This window comes from Schistocerca americana, chromosome 5, assembly GCF_021461395.2.
Source record: "Schistocerca americana isolate TAMUIC-IGC-003095 chromosome 5, iqSchAmer2.1, whole genome shotgun sequence".
Lineage (NCBI taxonomy): Eukaryota > Metazoa > Arthropoda > Insecta > Orthoptera > Acrididae > Schistocerca > Schistocerca americana.
The window spans coordinates 366816446-366834513 of record NC_060123.1 but is presented as its reverse complement, the minus strand read 5'-3'; the positions used below and the strand labels follow the sequence as shown (position 1 = coordinate 366834513).

Below are 18068 nucleotides of genomic sequence, written 5' to 3'. Positions count from 1 at the left end.
CACTCCCTTCCCAACCAATGCTTCCTTTTCATGCCCCCTCGACTCTTCTTAACTGCCATCTGGTTTCTGTACAAATGGTAAATAGTCTTTCGCTCTCTGTATTTGACCCCTGCCACCTTCAGAATTTGAAAGAGAGTATTCCAGTCAACACTGTCAAAAGCTTTCTCTAAGTCTACAAATGCTAGAAACGTAGGTTTGCCTTTTCTTAATCTTTCTTCTAAGATAAGTCGTAGGGTCAGTATTGCCTCACGTGTCCCAACATTTCTGCGGAATCCAAACTGATCTTCCCCGAGGTCGGCTTCTACCAGTTTTTCCATTCGTCTGTAAAGAATTTGCGTTAGTATTTTGCAGCTGTGACTTCTTAAACTGATAGTTCGGTAATTTTCACATCTGTCAACACCTGCTTTCTTTGGGATTGGAATTATTATATTCTTCTTGAAGTCTGAGGGAATTTCACCTGTCTCATATATATTGCTCACCAGATGGTAGAGTTTTCTCGGGACTAGCTCTCCCAAGGTTGTCAGTAGTTCTAATGGAATGTTGTCTACTCCCGGGGCCTTGTTTTGACTTAGGTCTTTCAGCGCTCTGGCAAACTCTTCATGCAGTATCATATCTCCCATTTCATCTTCATCTACATCCTCTTCCATTTCCGTAATATTGTCCTCAAGAACATCGCCCCTGTATAGACCCTCTATATACTCCTTCCACCTTTCTGCTTTCCCTTCTATGCTTATAACTGGGTTTCCATCTGAGCTCTTGATATTCATGCAAGTGGTTCTCTTTTCTCCAAAGGTTTCTTTAATTTTCCTGTAGGCAGTATCTATCTTGCCCCTAGCGAGGTAAGCCTCTACATCCGTACATTTGTCCTCTAGCCATCCCTGCTTAGCCATTTTGCACTTCCTGTCGATCTCATTTTTGAGACGTTCGTCTTCCTTTATGCCTGCTTCACTTATTGCATTTTTATATTTTCTCCTTTCATCAATTAAATTCAGTATTTCTTCTGTTACCCAAGTATTTCTACTAGCCCCCGTCTTTTTCACCTACTTGATGCTCTGCTGACTTCACTATTTAATTCATCAAAGCTACCCATTCTTCTTCTACTGTATTTCTTTCCCCCATTCCTGTCAATGGTTCCCTTATGCTCTCCCTGAAACTCTGTACAACCTCTGGTTCTGTCAGTTTATCCAGGTCCCATCTCCTCCAAATTCCCACCTTTTTGCAGTTTCTTCAGTTTTAATCTACAGTTCATAACCAATAGATTGTGGTCAGAGTCCACATCTGCCCCTGGAAATGTCTTACAATTTAAAATGTGGTTCCTAAATCTCTGTCTTACCATTATATAAGATATCTGAAGCCTTCTAGTATCCCGAGGGTTCTTCCATGTATACAACCTTCTTTCATGATTCTTGAACCAAGTGTTAGCTATGATTAAGTTGTGCTCTGTGCAAAATTCTACCAGGCGGCTTCCTCTTTCATTTCATAGCCCCATTCCATATTCACCTACTACGTTTCCTTCTCTCCCTTTTCCTACTCTCGAATTCCAGTCACCCATGACTATTAAATTTTCGTCTCCCTTCACTACCCGAATAATTTCTTTTATCTCATCATACATTTCATCAATTTCTTCATCATCTGCAGAGCTAGTTGACATATTAACTTATATAATGCAACATTTGCTTTGTTTATCGTTGTCATTGCTTTGCTCCGTTTCAACAGCCCTAGTGCTGTAGCACTATTGTGAGTTACTCGTCGACTAAACCGATCAACGACGCTTCGCAGCCTCATGCTGCGCTCACCACTGGATACCTCCAGTCCCTCCCCCTGTTGCCATTAGCAGCCAATACTGTGGTTGCATGGTGGACAATATGTGGAGCATCATCGGCCTTTTGCGACCTCGCACTCAAGGGGATCCTTCTCAGACAATCATTCAGTATTGGAGAATAAGAGCATTTACAAGAGTTCTCAAACTTTTTCAGAACTTTTCTCGCTTAAACGCTTAACGTCAAATATTTAATACATTTACTCATCTCTAAAGTAATGAGACGTTTTAAGCTGTTTTATACATGGGAGCTCGATTCTCTGAAGAATCGGAGGTGGGAGGTTTGCCGGTGTTTCTTTGTACGTACGTACATTTTGTGTTTGTAGAAATGTGTGTTTTATGTCTAAACAAAATGGTTAAGTCTACAGGTAAAGTGTGAGTGACACTGCAAATATTTTATTTGTGGACATAAGGCGGTGTTCCAAGACCAATTAATCAAATATGAGCAATGTCGCAAATACCAGCCGTGAAAGCCTGAATTTTATGATAAAGTGTACATCATCTTACAGTGCCTAAATTATTGAAATGAATGTTATTAGACGTCGTCTTAACGTGTTATATGAAAGCAAAATGTGTTTAAAAATATGAGTACACACTGTTTAACACTGGTAAGGGCACCGCGTAACAAAAATGGCCTTGGGCTTGGCGAATGTCAACACGGGCGCGGTGGAAGTAAAACACTTTGATTACCGTACGCGTATGGCAAGGACATTTACTTTTTTTATTGAAGTCGACTTAGACATACCGATTTCATCCAGACGAAGCTCACTTTCTTTGTTGCGGTCAATTGAGTTTTCGCTAACATATGCAACTCCAGGATTAAAATCAATTTTTCAGGGCAGCACTTCATTGTAAGAGACCTCTGTCCATCGCGAGACTGGCTGCCGCTTGGTGGAGCTGCGGGCACGTGACGCGGTGAGGAAAGTATAAACGCGGGGCAGAGACGAATGAGTAATCATGGTAGCGATGATGCTGGCCGCAAATGTGGAAATACACTGACATAAGCGACTTTGTCAAAGGGCAGATTGTTATGAACCGGCGCCTGGGAACGAGAGACTGAAAGGGCTGTTCGCGTGCTACTGTCGTCAGTATCTCAGGGAAGTGTTTGAAGGGCGCTAAAACCACGAGTAGGCGACATCTTGTACGTCCACGTCTCATAACAGGACGTCGAGATCGGAGGTTCTCCCGTCTCTAGAGCGATTTGTGGCAGATCTGACGACGGAGTACAACGCCGGTCCCTACGTTATTGTTTTGAAACACACTTTTCGGTGTACACTGTTGAACATGGGGCTTCGCAGCACCCCTACATGCTGACCTCACAACGTAGTCAATTACGACTACAGTGGACACAGGATCACCTCGATTGTACCGTGAATCAATGCAAGCGTGTCGGACAAATCACATTTCTAGTTACACAAGGTCGTTGGTGGTGTCGAGATACTTCGTCATACTGTTGAACGGATGTGCCGAGCCACGATCCCAGGCCGGTGGTGGGGCGGGGGGCGGGGGAAGGGGGGGCAATATTATGCAACGCCGGCATTCACCTGGGCTTCTATTGGACCTGAGATATTAACCAAAGGTGCCACGTCAGTTGTTGACCACATGAATATTATTGCAGACCATCTGTATCTCTCCATGCTTGCTGCTTCCCCCGACGGCCAAGGCGTCTTCTAGTAGAATTAGCTGTCCGTGTCATAAGGCCAGAATCGATTCGGTGGCTTGAGCAGACTGAAAATCAACTGAATTTGATGTCTTGGACACCAAATTTGTCTGATCTCCACCACATAGAGCAAGAGTAGGATGTTATCAGCGCAAGCTCACAGACCAGAGACCGTTTTGCCATAATTTATGGGAACTGTGTGGCCTATACGTAGTCATCTAAAAGTCACATACCTCCGGAAACCTACCAAAGACCTTTCGAATCCTTTTCGTGCACAATCGTTGTTGTATTTCCATTCAAAGATGGATCAAAACACTATTCAGCAGTTGGTGACGGTGTATGCAGCCCCTCTGTACTGAGCACTCACTGGACTCTTGTGCATAAACTAAAATATATATACGTTGGAATGTTGATTATTATGGTGTACTTCCTAATAGGGAACAGGTCCCTAATTTGCTTCACGTCATCCCATGTGTTTTGGGCTACAGCGAACTAAACTGGGATATCATAAACCATTTGGCAATGCTGGCGCAGGATAATTTGTTACAATATGGACTTGGCAATATGGTCAAGAGCATTACAAACCTAAAACATTTGCAGTGGCTTTCTTTCCTGTATCCATAACAAAAAAAAATAGCTATATCTGGGGTGTGAGTAAACGACGGAAATGACCCTGTTTTTTCCTCTCCGGAGCTATACGCCAAGATAATTCCACATACGAGCGAATTCTGCACTGTCCAGGAGACTCGTGGGCTGGGGGGGGGGGGGGGGTAGGGGGGGCTGGGATGCATTGTACATTCTGTCTTGCGTATACAACTGTTCACTTCAGAGATATTTCTACTCTGTGATGTCGCAATATGACAACGTCGTTAACAACAGGCATCGATGCATCCCATTTGCCAACTAGGCATCGTGTGGACACTTGGTGGAGATACTCCCGTTTGTTTGCCTGCTGCGCCCTGGTCCATAACCACCCATGTACTATCACCGTCCCCACATTGGGTCAGACTAGTGTATCGCCGCCCAGGCCACTCCCCTTAAGTTATACTCTATATGGGACGCCATCGAGCGAGACGTGCGAGTTTTGGACCCAGCTCTAGGCAATCTTCATGCGTTGATGCGTGCGACCATCGATTAAAATGGTCTCCAACGGTTTTCGTGCCTCGTGAAGCCAGTATTAAGCAAAGACTGTAACGCTGAATGGTGGAAGGAATGTATACGAGGCGCGTTTGAAAAGTCCGTGCAAAAATAAAAACTACTTACGTGTTTGGGGTAAACCTTTTTTATTTTTCGACATAGTCTCCTTTCATACTTATACACTTCGTCCAAGGCCAAAATAGCTATTAGTTGCTGCAATCACCACCTCGTTTGAATAAAATCTTTGTCCCGCCAGCCATTTCTTCAAATTGGGGAACAAATAGTAGTCCGAGGGAGCCAAATCTGGAGAATAGGGGGGATGTGAAACGAGTTGGAATCCTATTTCCAATAATTTTGCGACCACAACTGCTGAGGTGTCTGCTGGTGCATTGTCGTGATGGGAAAGGACTTTTTTGCGGTCCAATTGCCGGCGTTTTTCTTGCAGCTCGGTTTTCAAACGGTCCAATAACCATGAAAAATATGCTCCTGTGATAATTTTACCCTTTCCAGATAGTCGATGAGGATTATCCCTTGCTAATCAGAGACAGAGACAGTCGCCATGACCTTTACGCCTTTTTTGGTGCAGATTCTCCCTTGGTAACCCATTGTTTAGATTGTACTTTGGTCTCTGGATTATAGTACTGTATCCTTATTTCATCCACAGTGACGAAACGACGGTTACAGTCCTGCGGATTCTTCCTGAACAGCTGCAAACCATCCTTGCAACACTTCACACGATTCCGTTTTTGGTCAAGTGTGAGCAATCGCGGAACCCATCTTGCGGATAGATTTTTCATGTCCAAATGTTTATGCAAAATATTATGTACCCGTTCATTCGAGATGCCCACAGCACTAGCAATCTCACGCACCTTAACTCTTCTGTCATCCATCACCATACCATGGATTTTATCAATGATTTCTGGAGTCGTAACCTCCACAGGGCGTCCAGAACGTTCAGCATCACTTGTGCCCATATGGCCACTCCGAAAATTTTGAAACCACTTATAAACTGTTCTAATCGAAGGTGCGAAGTCACCATAATGTTTATCAAGCTTCTCTTTAGCCTCCTGAGGCGTTTTGCCTATTATACAGTAATGTTTAATCACCACACGAAATTCTTTTTCGTCCATTTTTTGACAATCACTCGACTTCCTTGATTCACACGAATGTCAAACACAAAGAAATAGACCGATATGGCTGAAACTTGGTGTGCGCTCTTTCCAAAGATGCTACTAACTAAACATGAGCTCGATACGTGCCTGTCGTGCCATCTCTCGGGCTTTGCACGGACTTTTAAACGCCCCTCGTAGAAGGGCTACACAAAAAGAATGAAGGCAATATTATAGAAAGGAAAGTGGTTTTAGATGAATATGAGATGGCAGATATGATACCATGAGTAGAATTTGACCGGACACTCAAATATCTGAGTCGAAATAAGGCTCCTGGAGTAGATGACATTTCCTCGGAATAAATGAGGTTCTAGGGAGAACACACTACGACAAAGGTCTTTCATCTGATATGCAAGACATACACTGAGGTGACAATAGTCGTGAGATACCTCCTAAATCGTGTCAGACCACCTTTTGCCCGGCATCCCGCAGTACCTCAATGTGGCACGGACTCCACAAATCGCTGCCAAGTCCCCTGTACAAGTGTTGAACCGCGCTGCCGCTACAGCCACCATAATTGCGTAAGTGCTGGCGGCGCAGGATTTTGTGAACGAACTGACCTCTCGATTATGTCCCATAAATGTTGGATGGGATTCAAATCGGGCGATCTGAGTCGCCAAACCATTCGCTCGAATCGTTCAGAATGTTCATCAAACCAGTTCCGAACAACTGTGGTCCAGTGCCATTGTCCACTGTCATCCATAAAAATTCCGTCCACGAATGGCTGAAAATGGTCTCCAAGCAGTCGAACATAACGACTTCGCGGTTAAAGGCGCTGCAGTTTGGAACCGCAAGACCGCTACGGTCGCAGGTTCGAATCCTGCCTCGGGCATGGTTGTTTGTGATGTCCTTAGGTTAGTTAGGTTTAACTAGTTCTAAGTTCTAGGGGACTAATGACCTCAGCAGTTGAGTCCCATAGTGCTCAGAGCCATTTGAACCATAACGACTTCCAATCAATGATCGGTTCAGCTGGATCAAGGGACCCACTCCTTTCCATGTAAGTAGAGCCCACAATATTATGGAGCCACCACCTGCTTGCACAGTGCCTTGTTGACAACTTGGTGCGCGGCTTCGTGGGATCTGTGCCACACTCGAACCTTACCACCAGCTCTTACCAACTTAAATTGGGACGAATCTGACCAGATCATAGTTTTCCAGCCGTCTAAGATCCAACCGATATGGTCACGAGCCCAGAAGAGGTGCTGCATGCAATGTTGTGGTGTTAGCAAAAGCACTCACGTCGGTCGTCTGGTGCCATAGCCCATTAACGCCAAATTTAGCCGCACTGTACCTACAGATACATTCCTCGTACGTACCACATTGACTTCTACAGTCAAATGGCTCAAATGGCTCTGAGCACTATGGGACGCAACTGTTGAGGTCATTAGTCCCCTAGAACTTAGAACTAGTTAAACCTAACTAACCTAAGGACATCACAAACATCCATGCCCGAGGCAGGATTCGAACCTGCGACCGTAGCGGTCTTGCGGTTCCAGACTGCAGCGCCTTTAACCGCACGGCCACTTCGGCCGGCTGCTTCTACAGTCATTTCACGCTGTGTTGCTTATCTGTCAGCAATGACAACCCTACGCAAAGGCCGGTGCCCTCGGTTGTTAAGTGAAGGCCGTCACTCACTGCGTTGTCCGTTAGTACGTGGCAAGAAGTAATGCCTGAAATCTGATATTCTCGGCACACTCTTGACTCTATGGAGCCCGGAATACTGAATTCCTTAACTATTTCCGAAATGGAATGTCACTCACGTCTAGCTCCAACTGCCATTCTGCGTTCAAAGTCTATTAATGCCCATTTTGTGGTCATAACGACGTTGGAAACCTTTTCAAGTGAATCATCTGAGTTCAAATCGCAGTTCCGCAAATGCACTGCTCTTTTATACCTTGAGTACGCGATACTACTGCCATCTATATATGTGCATATCGCAATCCCATTTGTCACTTGAGTGCACGAGACAGGCGAAATACCTTCAGACTTCAAGAAGAATGTAGTAATCCCTTTCCAAAGAAAACAAGTGCTGATTCGTGTGACTGCTACCGAATCATAGTTTCAATAAGTCTTAGTTGCATAATACAGCCACGAATTATTTGCGGAATAGTGGAAAAACTGGTAGAAACTGATCTTGGAGAAGTTCGGTTTGGGTTCCGGAGAGATGTAGGATAGGAACATGCGAAGCAATACTATAACGACATCTTAAAAGACAGAATGAAGAAAGGCAAATCCAAATTTACATCAAATGCTGACTGGAATGCACACTTTGAAATTCTGATGGGTGCAGGCATAAAACACGGGGTGCAAAAGGTTATCTACAACTTGCTCAGAAACCAGAGTGCAGTTGTAAGAGTCGAAGGACGTGAAAGTGGGGCCATAGTTAAGAAAGGGATGAGACACTGTTGTAGCATATCTTCCATGTTACTGTCAGTAAAATGTTGAAGCAGTAAAGGAAAGCAAGGATAAATTCGGAGAGGGATTAAAGTTCAACGAGAAGAAATAAAAACTTTGAAAGAATTACAATTTCTTCGGCAAACCTCAGAGATGGCAAAGGGTGTGGATCATCTTTGAAACATGATTTGAAAAGAATAAATAGTGGCTTGAAAAGAAGTTTTAAGTTGGACCTTAACAAAAAATAAAACGAGGCTCAATCATTGAATGCGGTATCTGCGCAGTTGTTGATATTTGTTTAACGGCCATTAGGTCATGGCTCAAAGTATACTTCTCTGCCTAACGTTTCGTCCTCCAGTGTTGAAGGCATCATCAGAAGCTTTAACGATCAGAAAACAGTTACACACTTGAATAAGCTCAGTTCGTCTTGCTGGGCGCCTTCGAGTCTGTAACTGCTTTCCGAGCCCGTATGCCTCTGATGACGTTTCCAGCATTTGAAAACGAAACGATAGGCAAAAGTTTATGCCATGGGCCACGGCCTTATGCCCATAAATCAAAAAACCAGCAATTAAAACAAAGTTGTTGGAATGTATTCGAATTAAATAGATCAGCGCTAAGGGAATTAGATTAGCAAATGAGGCACTAAAATAACCTCTGTCTGTTGTTATTTGAGCAACGAAATAACTGATTCTGTCTGGAATAGAGCGCATAAAATGCAAACTAGTAACGACAAAAAGTATTTTTAAAAAAGGGAAATTTGTCAACATCGAATGTGAATTTCAATATTACAAAGTCTTTCTTGAAGGCATTTATCTAGATTGCAGCCTTATGCGGAAGTGAAACGTGGACTGTTAACATTTCAAAGGAGAAGAGAACAAAAGCTTCTGATAGACGGGTAGATCGAATAACTAATGAGCAGGTACTAAATCGAATTGAGCAAAAAAGGAAATTTATGGCACATATTCATTAAAAGAAGGGATCAGTTGATAGGCGCCAAGGATTCTTCAGTTTGGTAATCGAGCGAAGTGAGTGGGGTAAAAATTGAAGTGGGAGACAACGGTTTGAAGGTGGCTCTGAGCACTATGCGACTTAACCAACGGTTTGAAGAAGAAGGTTCAAATGTATGGAGGTTGCAGTAGTTATTCAAACTTGCTGCTTGCGCAGGACAGACTAGCGTGGAAATCTGCATCGAAGCAGTCTTCGGACTGAAGACCGCTACACACGGAGTCTATGCCTCGATGTGTCATCTCTATAATCAGAGCTCAAGCGGCTGCTGCTATCTGCTGCGTAGGTGTGCCTAATTCATTTGCTCAATGATGTATGAGACAAACATTTAACTCCACAGTGTCACGGACAAAACAGTTTGCTTTTTCTAAAGTAATCGATCATTGCTGCGTTTCATAACTGCAGGAAGATGGAGGACTGCAAATACTCACGGAAGAGACGCTTCGCGTCGGGCGGTGGTATCGCACCTTCTTGAGGTAGACGGTGTAGAGAGCACCCTCCACGCGCTCCTCGCCCCACAGTCTCCAGGTCGGCTGCTGTAACACACACAAAACACGCGCAGTTAGCTCTGCACGTATCCCCGTAGAACATGGGGAAAACTCGTACAATACAAAATTGGAAACAAAGACGTGTACATCGTGCAAACGAAAGGCGTTGTCGCCGCAAGATACCAGATAAAGGACAACAGTATACGCCTGATCAGCTTTCTTATCCTTAGCTTTTGTTTGTCCTTGCTGTACCTGAAACTACTTGGAACACCCAGTTGATGTAGTGAACCATGGTTTCCTTCAGTTCCGTGACTTATTAATTCAATAACGACTATTAAGGACCAGGTTAAGTAACAATTATGTATCAATGAAATCCTCTTCCTAGCCCACAGTCTTTGCAGTTTTATGTTCTATAGAATTTGTTGCCACTTTGCGAATGAGACATTTTCTCTCAAACGCAATTTGTGGTAATGTTGCCTGGAGGCGAAGCGCATTTTACCGAGCGAGTCGGCGCAGTGTTGAACACACTGGACTCTCATTCGGGAGGACGTCGGTTCAAACCCGAGTCGGGCCATCCTGATTTGGTTTAGCTTGATTTCCCTAAATCGCTCGAGGCAAATGTCAAGATGGTTTCTTTGAAAGAACACGGCTGATTTCCTTCTCCTTCCTTGACACCAACGGAGCTTGTGCTCCGTCTCTAACGACCTCGATGTCAACGGGAGGATTAACCCAGTCTTTTCTTTCTTCTTCCTTCCTTCCTTGCGAAGCGTTTATGGGTGGACATTACTTTCCCCCTCTGCAAATACATACAGTCGTCTTACGGGTTCTCGTAACTATTTTAAGAATGTCAGCGTATTTTTCACGTGCCGATAGTCGGTATACAGAACTCGCAGAGCCTCCACTTTCCAACATCCTCGCGAGATACTGTTTTTCTTATACTGCGCGACAGAAATGTGTTCGAAATTGCCCGAGGACTGCGCTAAGCAGCAATTTCATTTTCGCGCGTGACCCGACCCTCTTCTCACACACTCCTCTCAACTGTTTGCCCGTCGTATTAAAAAGAACCAGGAAACACTATTATCCAAGGCGTGCTTTATCAATTTTCATCTGTTTCACGCAATTATACATTTGTATGGACGTTTTGTCACTCACTGAACTCAATACATACATCAACTAGGTTAAACTAGTTACGAGAACAAACTGGATTATTTCTGTATACTCCCGATCTCATTGTCACTGATAGAACGAAACTACGTTATCTGTAATATCTTCACTTTCGAAACAAAATATTTTACGGATTTCTGTGAAAATACAGACTACGTCGATTAATAAAAATAGCTTTGGGAACACCCTCTTCCAAATAAAAGCAAAACATAGTTTGCACTTTTTTCCTGTAATGGCACTCGCGTGTGCGTTTTGAGTTGCGGAAGTCATCTTTTCAACAATGGATGGTAATACTGCAGTATTCGCTTATAACCTGTTTTTATGGAATATTTAAATTTCAAAAGTAAATTATTGACGAAACCTCTAGCGTTCCAAGTCTGGCGGTGCGATGTATTGCAGAACGATTATTGCGAAAAAGAAATAAATCGCAGAGAGTCTGAACTAACATATGTCACGAAAAACAGCGAAGTCTCACCCATCGCTCATAAAAAGCTGTTTAACCTCGTGTTTTTCTTATCTCATATGATACGTCTTAAAGGACCTGAGCCCTATGGGTACTTAACTTATTATTTCTACCTATGATACAATATTTGGATTCCCTTCTACGCCGCTATTAGCGAAAGCAGTAGTTTGCTGTGCTTCTTATTTGCCCTATACACTAGAATGTTAATTCAGATAGCCTAGCTTTGAAAATTCATTTTTCTTTTTTCCGTTTCATTGGTCTAATTTCCTACCTTTTTCCTTCAAATTTCCGTTTTTGCTGTCTTGGGCTATAACTCTATAGTTCTTCAAGAAATGCGCAAGCAATGTAGGACATCAAAAAGAGATTTTCGATAGTTTGTTGAACAAGTATTTCGTGAATTCACGTTAACAACAGATCAATAAAAAACCAAGTGTTGCTGCAAGCAAACACCGGGCACGATAACAGTTTAAGGAAACAAAATTTGCAAGGAGTGCTGTGGTGTGGAGCTAAGAGATTTCATAGATTAATTGTGGCACGATAAGCACAAGATACAAGATATTCTTCATAGTGGGATCAGAGGCCTGTCATTTATCTGTACAATAGCGGATACTCCATGTTAATTTTAAGAGATAAAACAGATTTCTTTTAATGCTTTCATCGTACTCGGCAGATAATAACGACTGATTTCAGTACGACGTACAATATCGTGCCTATTGGTCGACACCACCCGGCTCAATACCCGAGAAATATTCAAAATGTATTTGAAACGTAAACTTTTCGATTAAGTCCCCACCTATGTGGACTTAAATGTTATCACGGCATGTGTTAACAATTAATACACTATTATTTGACAAAGTTGCACGTTACAGTTTATTGTAAGCTCGTATTTGTAAAGGCGGGCATCCTACGTGTCGCCATCACGTTCAGATTCAATAATGAAGTCGTCTATGCAGCGAGCTACGAACGAAACACCCTCAGATCACCTCGTAAACCTTGACAAAACTGTACAATTCTTTAGCGTTATCAACGGGAGCGCTATTCACTTTGATTGTGAGATGACTCCTTACAGTTAACTCCAGAGGGTTGAGATCAGGTGACCCTGGAGGCCAGGGTACGGACACTTTTCGGACTATGTATCTTGGACTATTTTAGTACGTCCTCTTACATCAACAGCAAATTGTGTCGATACCTCATCCAACAGTGTCTAGGAATGAGGTATGGCCAAACCTTCCTCAGACATCTACACAAATAAAATTGATAACATTCGTTCGTACGAAATAGTAGATCTCCAAAAGTTCTTCACAGAATTATTTCAAACATTTACACAACGTTGCATTTGAATACGAGCATATTTTTATATACTTTCTGGAGCGCCACATATAATACATAAAATGTGTCACATACATTCTAAGGAAAAAAAAACGACGCACCACGAAGGAGTTGCGCAAATTGGTCACAAATCGATGGCGGACGATGGATGAATGTGTGGCGCAGCAGCGCAGTTTCATTGCGCAGATGGTAAGTAAAGGAAACAGTGGACATGTCGATACAAGGGCATGAAGTCGCTGGAAATTCATTGTGATTATACAGTTGGAAAGTAACTAGGTCTCGCAGACAAGCGCATGAACAATGTATGCAGATGACAGCACCTCAGACAGGACGCGTATTTGAGCTGAAAGCCGCTGCTTGGAGTAATCATCGACCGCTCGATATCTGAATAGAAGCGACGCTACTATTCACCGATGTTGGCGGGAATGGGTGAACCATCGCCGAACACTGCGTCAAAAGGAAGCGGTCGACCTAGATAGAAGACAGAACGTGAGGACAGAGCAATTGTCAAACAGGCGCTCACAGCCCCGGATTCATCGTTATCATCGATCCGACGTGCGAATGGTGTCGGAGTAACCATTAGAACCTTTAATTGGCCACTAACAGGGAGCTGAGCTCAGGGCGCCCATTGCACCGACTACCAATGACTCTGTACACCAACAAGCCCGTTTGTAGTGGTTTTGGTCACATTCGGACTGGAGTCTAACTGACTGGAGTAGAACTGTCTTCAGCGACGAGTCTCGCTTGGGACTGAGCTCCGATGATGAGCGAGACGTTTGTGGAGACAGCGGTGGGATACCAATCTGTCTGTTGCCCTCTGTATGGCCCAGTAACCAGCAACATGGTCAAGGGTGCCATTTCATTTTATACCAGGACCACTTACGTTGTCATCCGATAATGTACGCCCCGTTTTGTTGTCCTTCATGTAAGCAGAGTTGGGCTTACATTTCAGTAAGATAATGCCCGACCGCACAAACCGGAAGTTTCTACTGCTAGTCTTCGCGCTCGCCAAATCCTGTCTTGGCCAGCAAGCTTGTCAGATCCCTTCCCAACTGAGAAAGTTTGACGCATTATGGACAGGGCCATCCAATCTACTGGGGATTTTTACGATCTAAGGCTCCGGCTACATGGAATTGTGAAGGATACCCACTCAGGAAGACACAAAAGACTATCAGTCAATGCCAAGCCGAATAACTTGCATAGGGGCTAGAGATGGACCAACCCGTTACTGACTTGCTCAATTTGAGAAGCGCTCTCTCTCTCTCTCTCTCTCTCTCTCTCTCTCTCTCTCTCTCTCTCTCTCATAAACCATCCGACTTTTCAGAACTTTTAATCATTTGTTTGTCTGTACGCATTGACCAATTTCCATTCCATTCGGATAATTCATTCGTGGCGTGTCTTTCTTTCTGTCCTAAGAGTGTATAAAGGGAAACACTTTTGCCAAAAATTTCGAAAAGTTCCTGACCTGTTTACTTTAAATTTTTAGACAATACGCTACTGAATATGGACCATATATTTTTAACCTCCTTTCCTCCCTCCGTCTATACACAAGGGGCAGCAGAATCTCGTTTCTTTCTTTCCCATTGGACCAGACTCAGCAACAACAGCAAAGCGTGGCCGGTAACCGCTAGTAGAGGAATAAAATTTGTTATTTAGGCGTGAATCCAGAGACGCTTTATTTACACGTCAGAGCTCATTTTCTACTTCTCTTCATAATCACATTAATTATGAGAAGGACACAGGAACAGAACTCACAAGTAGTACAGGAATCGTTTTATTACTCGAAATGTTCAAAACCCCATCTTGGTTAGGTTTGTTAGAATTTATAGCTAGTTGCAATTCGTAGGTTCACCACCAGTGTTAGTTGTTTCAATTTATCGGAGATAATGTTGACTGTGACGCGCTTCATTGCTTTACTAGCAAGAAGCACGTAGCATCAACTGTTTAGTGCCCACCACGGACTTTGTTTCCGGTAATCCTCTCCACTGGATGTGCACTCAAATGCGGAGTTGGCACATGCCCCTTTGCTGTAAGGATTAGCAGATGGTAATAGTCGTCGCGCTCAGCGTTTATATTGGGAGAGATCTGAAGGACGACAGCGCCCTGCAGGAGCACGTTTGGGCTTAAATGGCAAACGAGTAGGATTACAAAGTTTCAGACGATTCAGACTGTATGGTTTAGTATTCTAATCTTAAGCAGATAAGCTGAAAACAACTTTTGGTATTTTCTTAAAAGAGACTGCGAGGAAGAAAACGAAACGGCGCTTTATGAAAGCACAGCAAAGCATCTTCTTTCTCGCAGTCTGTTTTATCAGAAAACTTGTACATTCTTTACTAAAAAAGTCCATCTGGAAGTTTACAGGAAGCAATGAGTAAAAATTTGAAGTAAGTCTGTCAAGAACTTTTCGACATTTGTGACAAACACGTCGAACAATGATTTTTCTTTCTATTGTGGTTGGCTAAATTGTGTTACGCTGTGTGTGAAGAACATTTCCTGAAATTTTGGCCATACCTCTGTCTTTCATCCTATATGCATTCCACAGCCGCGAACCATGAGTAAAATTTTAGCCCTGATACGTGGGGACTTAATAAAAAAATTTACATTTCAAACAGTTGTACCAACTAGCACAATACAGGAGTAATTCTCAACTGTCTCGTCAACGACTCGTTTGTGGATTTACGTTTACTTGAACATTTTGGTTTCATTACCATGTACTTTCACTCCGATCTTAATACATAGCGAAATCTGGCACACCTACATATGTCTACTGAATTTTTACTAAAAGATAAGAAATTTAGTGATGCCATGTGGCTGTTACTAAGCCTGATTCTAGTAAAAACTACAGCTCTGTAATTATCACGTACGTGCTTCACTCGTCTTTCACCGTGCTGAGAGTCTAGAATTATTTGCGTCCTTGTTTCATGACAGCACTTCTTTTTTCTGCAAACACTGGTGTGGGAGCAGGAATACCGGAGTGGGTAGCGGGCAGCACGGCACTCTGTCAGTGGCGGGCGGCGGCTGGGCGCCGCGCCCTCGCGCGCACGCAGCCAGCCAGCTCCGATTACGCGACAAGCTGAGGTTTACACGAGAGAGCAGGCGCGCTAATTTGCTCGGCAAGCTGACCTCACGCATCGCGCCGCCACCTGCGCCGCTGCCAAGACGACGAAAATGCACTCCTCTCTCTCTCTCCTCGAGTTCCAAGTCGAATGTGCCCTTGCCAACGGGGATTCCCCGCCGCCGTTATTGAGTCTGCGTTTCATGTACGACATGGGTAGCGTAGCGACTGTAGTATCTGACGAGCTTCTTAGGGCAGATCGCTCGTGTCCTCCGTTTAAGGAACCTTTCACCGATCATTAAGTAATTTACGAGCGCCGCAAAATACCGTTATCACAGGAGATAGAATTCGAGTTCCGCTACTTTCATATGACCACATTTTCCTCACACGTTTCTACAGCAAATTACGAGGGACCTTAAATACCTAATCCAACACAATTTGTTCTGAATGCATGTTTTATTCAGTATTCTAATACTTCATATTATTTCCCACTGTTTTCGCTACAAAACTCTGTTTTTCAACATAATCTCCGTTCAGTGCAACGGCATTACACCATCTAATTTGGACCGTATGCCCGCATGGTGCCACTCCACTGATCGACATCGGAGCCAACGTCTTGCTGTATCAAGAACCTCCCAATCATTCACGTACTGCTTTCCGCAGAATGTGTCCTCCATTGGGCCAAACACGTGAGAGTCGGAAGGTGCAAGATCCGGACTGGAGGGTGGATAAGGGAGAACAGTCCACTGGAGTTTTGGAGCTCGTCTCGGGTGCGCAGACTTTGTGACGCCGTGCTTTTGTTCCCGTCCAGGTCTCCATAGACATTCTGCAAGCGCCTATGAATATTTGCGGTCGTCTGGTTTACCTCCAAAAGAAATTCAATGTCACCTCCGTTACTGACGCCAATTTGAGGACTACGTGTAGGGTCCCCACATATTTTATGAAACTATAGTGGCTGAAGTGGGAATAGTCTACGATGTCCCACAGCAAACGCCGTACTACTTCAACCGAAATCGGCCGACAAAAATACAGTATGTGTTGTATTACTTATTGAACGCCTCTCATACAGTAGGGAAAACTGAACGCCTTTAGTGACGTTACAAATTAATGACCATAGTCACATGTTACTCTAATGATACACGCAGATTTATCACAGACCGTTTGAAACCAACTCCGGTTCACAAACAATAAATATTATTCTGCACTCAAAGCTCCTCCTGACATACGAATGGTACCACCGCGAGTGTTCACAGATTAATAGTTCCTCCCTCACATATAAAAAAAAAAAAAACAAAAAAAAAGCACTCGCGGCATGGACGTTTACCTCCGTTGGGCCAGGCACGTAAGTTTAACGATACGAGAGCTCCAAAGTTTCACCGATGCAGAAATATGGACCCGCACTCTCAAGAAAAGGCTTACAGATAGTTCACTACAATACAATGCGTAGATCTGGCATATTTCCACCCTTAATCAATCCCAAGTATTGCCGCTGCCACTAACATAAATCTTCTACACAACAGTCCCTCCATTGCGAAATTCTCGTGTATGCTTTTTTGTTCAAATATGACTCTACATCAGACTGCACCTACCCATAACACGGCTAGTAGTCAACTCTCATATTTGCAACGAAATCCTCGTACCAGTACCTCACATAACATCGGAACCTGCCATGTCTGCTCATGACAATTTTCATGACAACAAACTGTGAGAAATGCTAAACTTAGATATGGTTGTACATTAAATGACAACAGAAACATATGTGTTGTGTAATGGAAAAGCCAGAGTGGTTCTGGTATAGGAAAAATTAAAGCTGCAACTGATCCCATTGCTCCACTCGAGGATAGGAATCGTTACTTCACATTACCTACAACCCCAGCTGAATCGAAAACAAAACAAACAATCAGTAGTTTATGGGGAATAACGACATTAGCTACGAAAAATTCTGTCTCAAGCATGTTCCTGTCAATACCGTTAAAAAGTCAATCATGTGTACCAGAGCAACGTCTTCTGGGCATAGCAGTCTAAATGATGAATTTTGTTATTAACCTACTACTGCCCACTGTAACATATCTTCCATCACTCCTCAACCACAAGTGTTTTCCTGAGACCTGGAAACAGGAAATTGTCAAGCCATTATCTAATAAGGTCGTTGCCACAGCACCTTCTGATTACAGTCTTCCGACACCGTCCAAGGCCTTAGTTATACAATCCTCCATCAGTTAAAAAACTACTTAGGAATAAACAATCTATTACACGAACGCCGATCGTCGCAAACATCGCAGCACGACGTCTGCTTTAACAGATGACCTGAAGCTTGCCAAAGATAGACAAAGAGGCGACTATGTTGTGTTTCTGTGGCAAAGCCTTTGAAACAGTCGACATCGA

The 18068-nt window shown here is 43.5% G+C and overlaps 1 protein-coding gene across 2 annotated transcripts in view; it reads right to left on the bottom strand.

Moving 5' to 3' along the window:
- LOC124615461 (ral guanine nucleotide dissociation stimulator-like 1) overlaps positions 1-18068 on the bottom strand; it is a 558067-nt gene that overhangs the window by 86927 nt on the left and 453072 nt on the right. For both annotated transcript variants that reach the window (XM_047143368.1, XM_047143367.1), the window contains exon 2: positions 9616-9720. In XM_047143368.1, coding sequence (XP_046999324.1) covers positions 9616-9720 — 105 coding nt within the window. The remainder of the gene's footprint in view (positions 1-9615; positions 9721-18068) is intronic.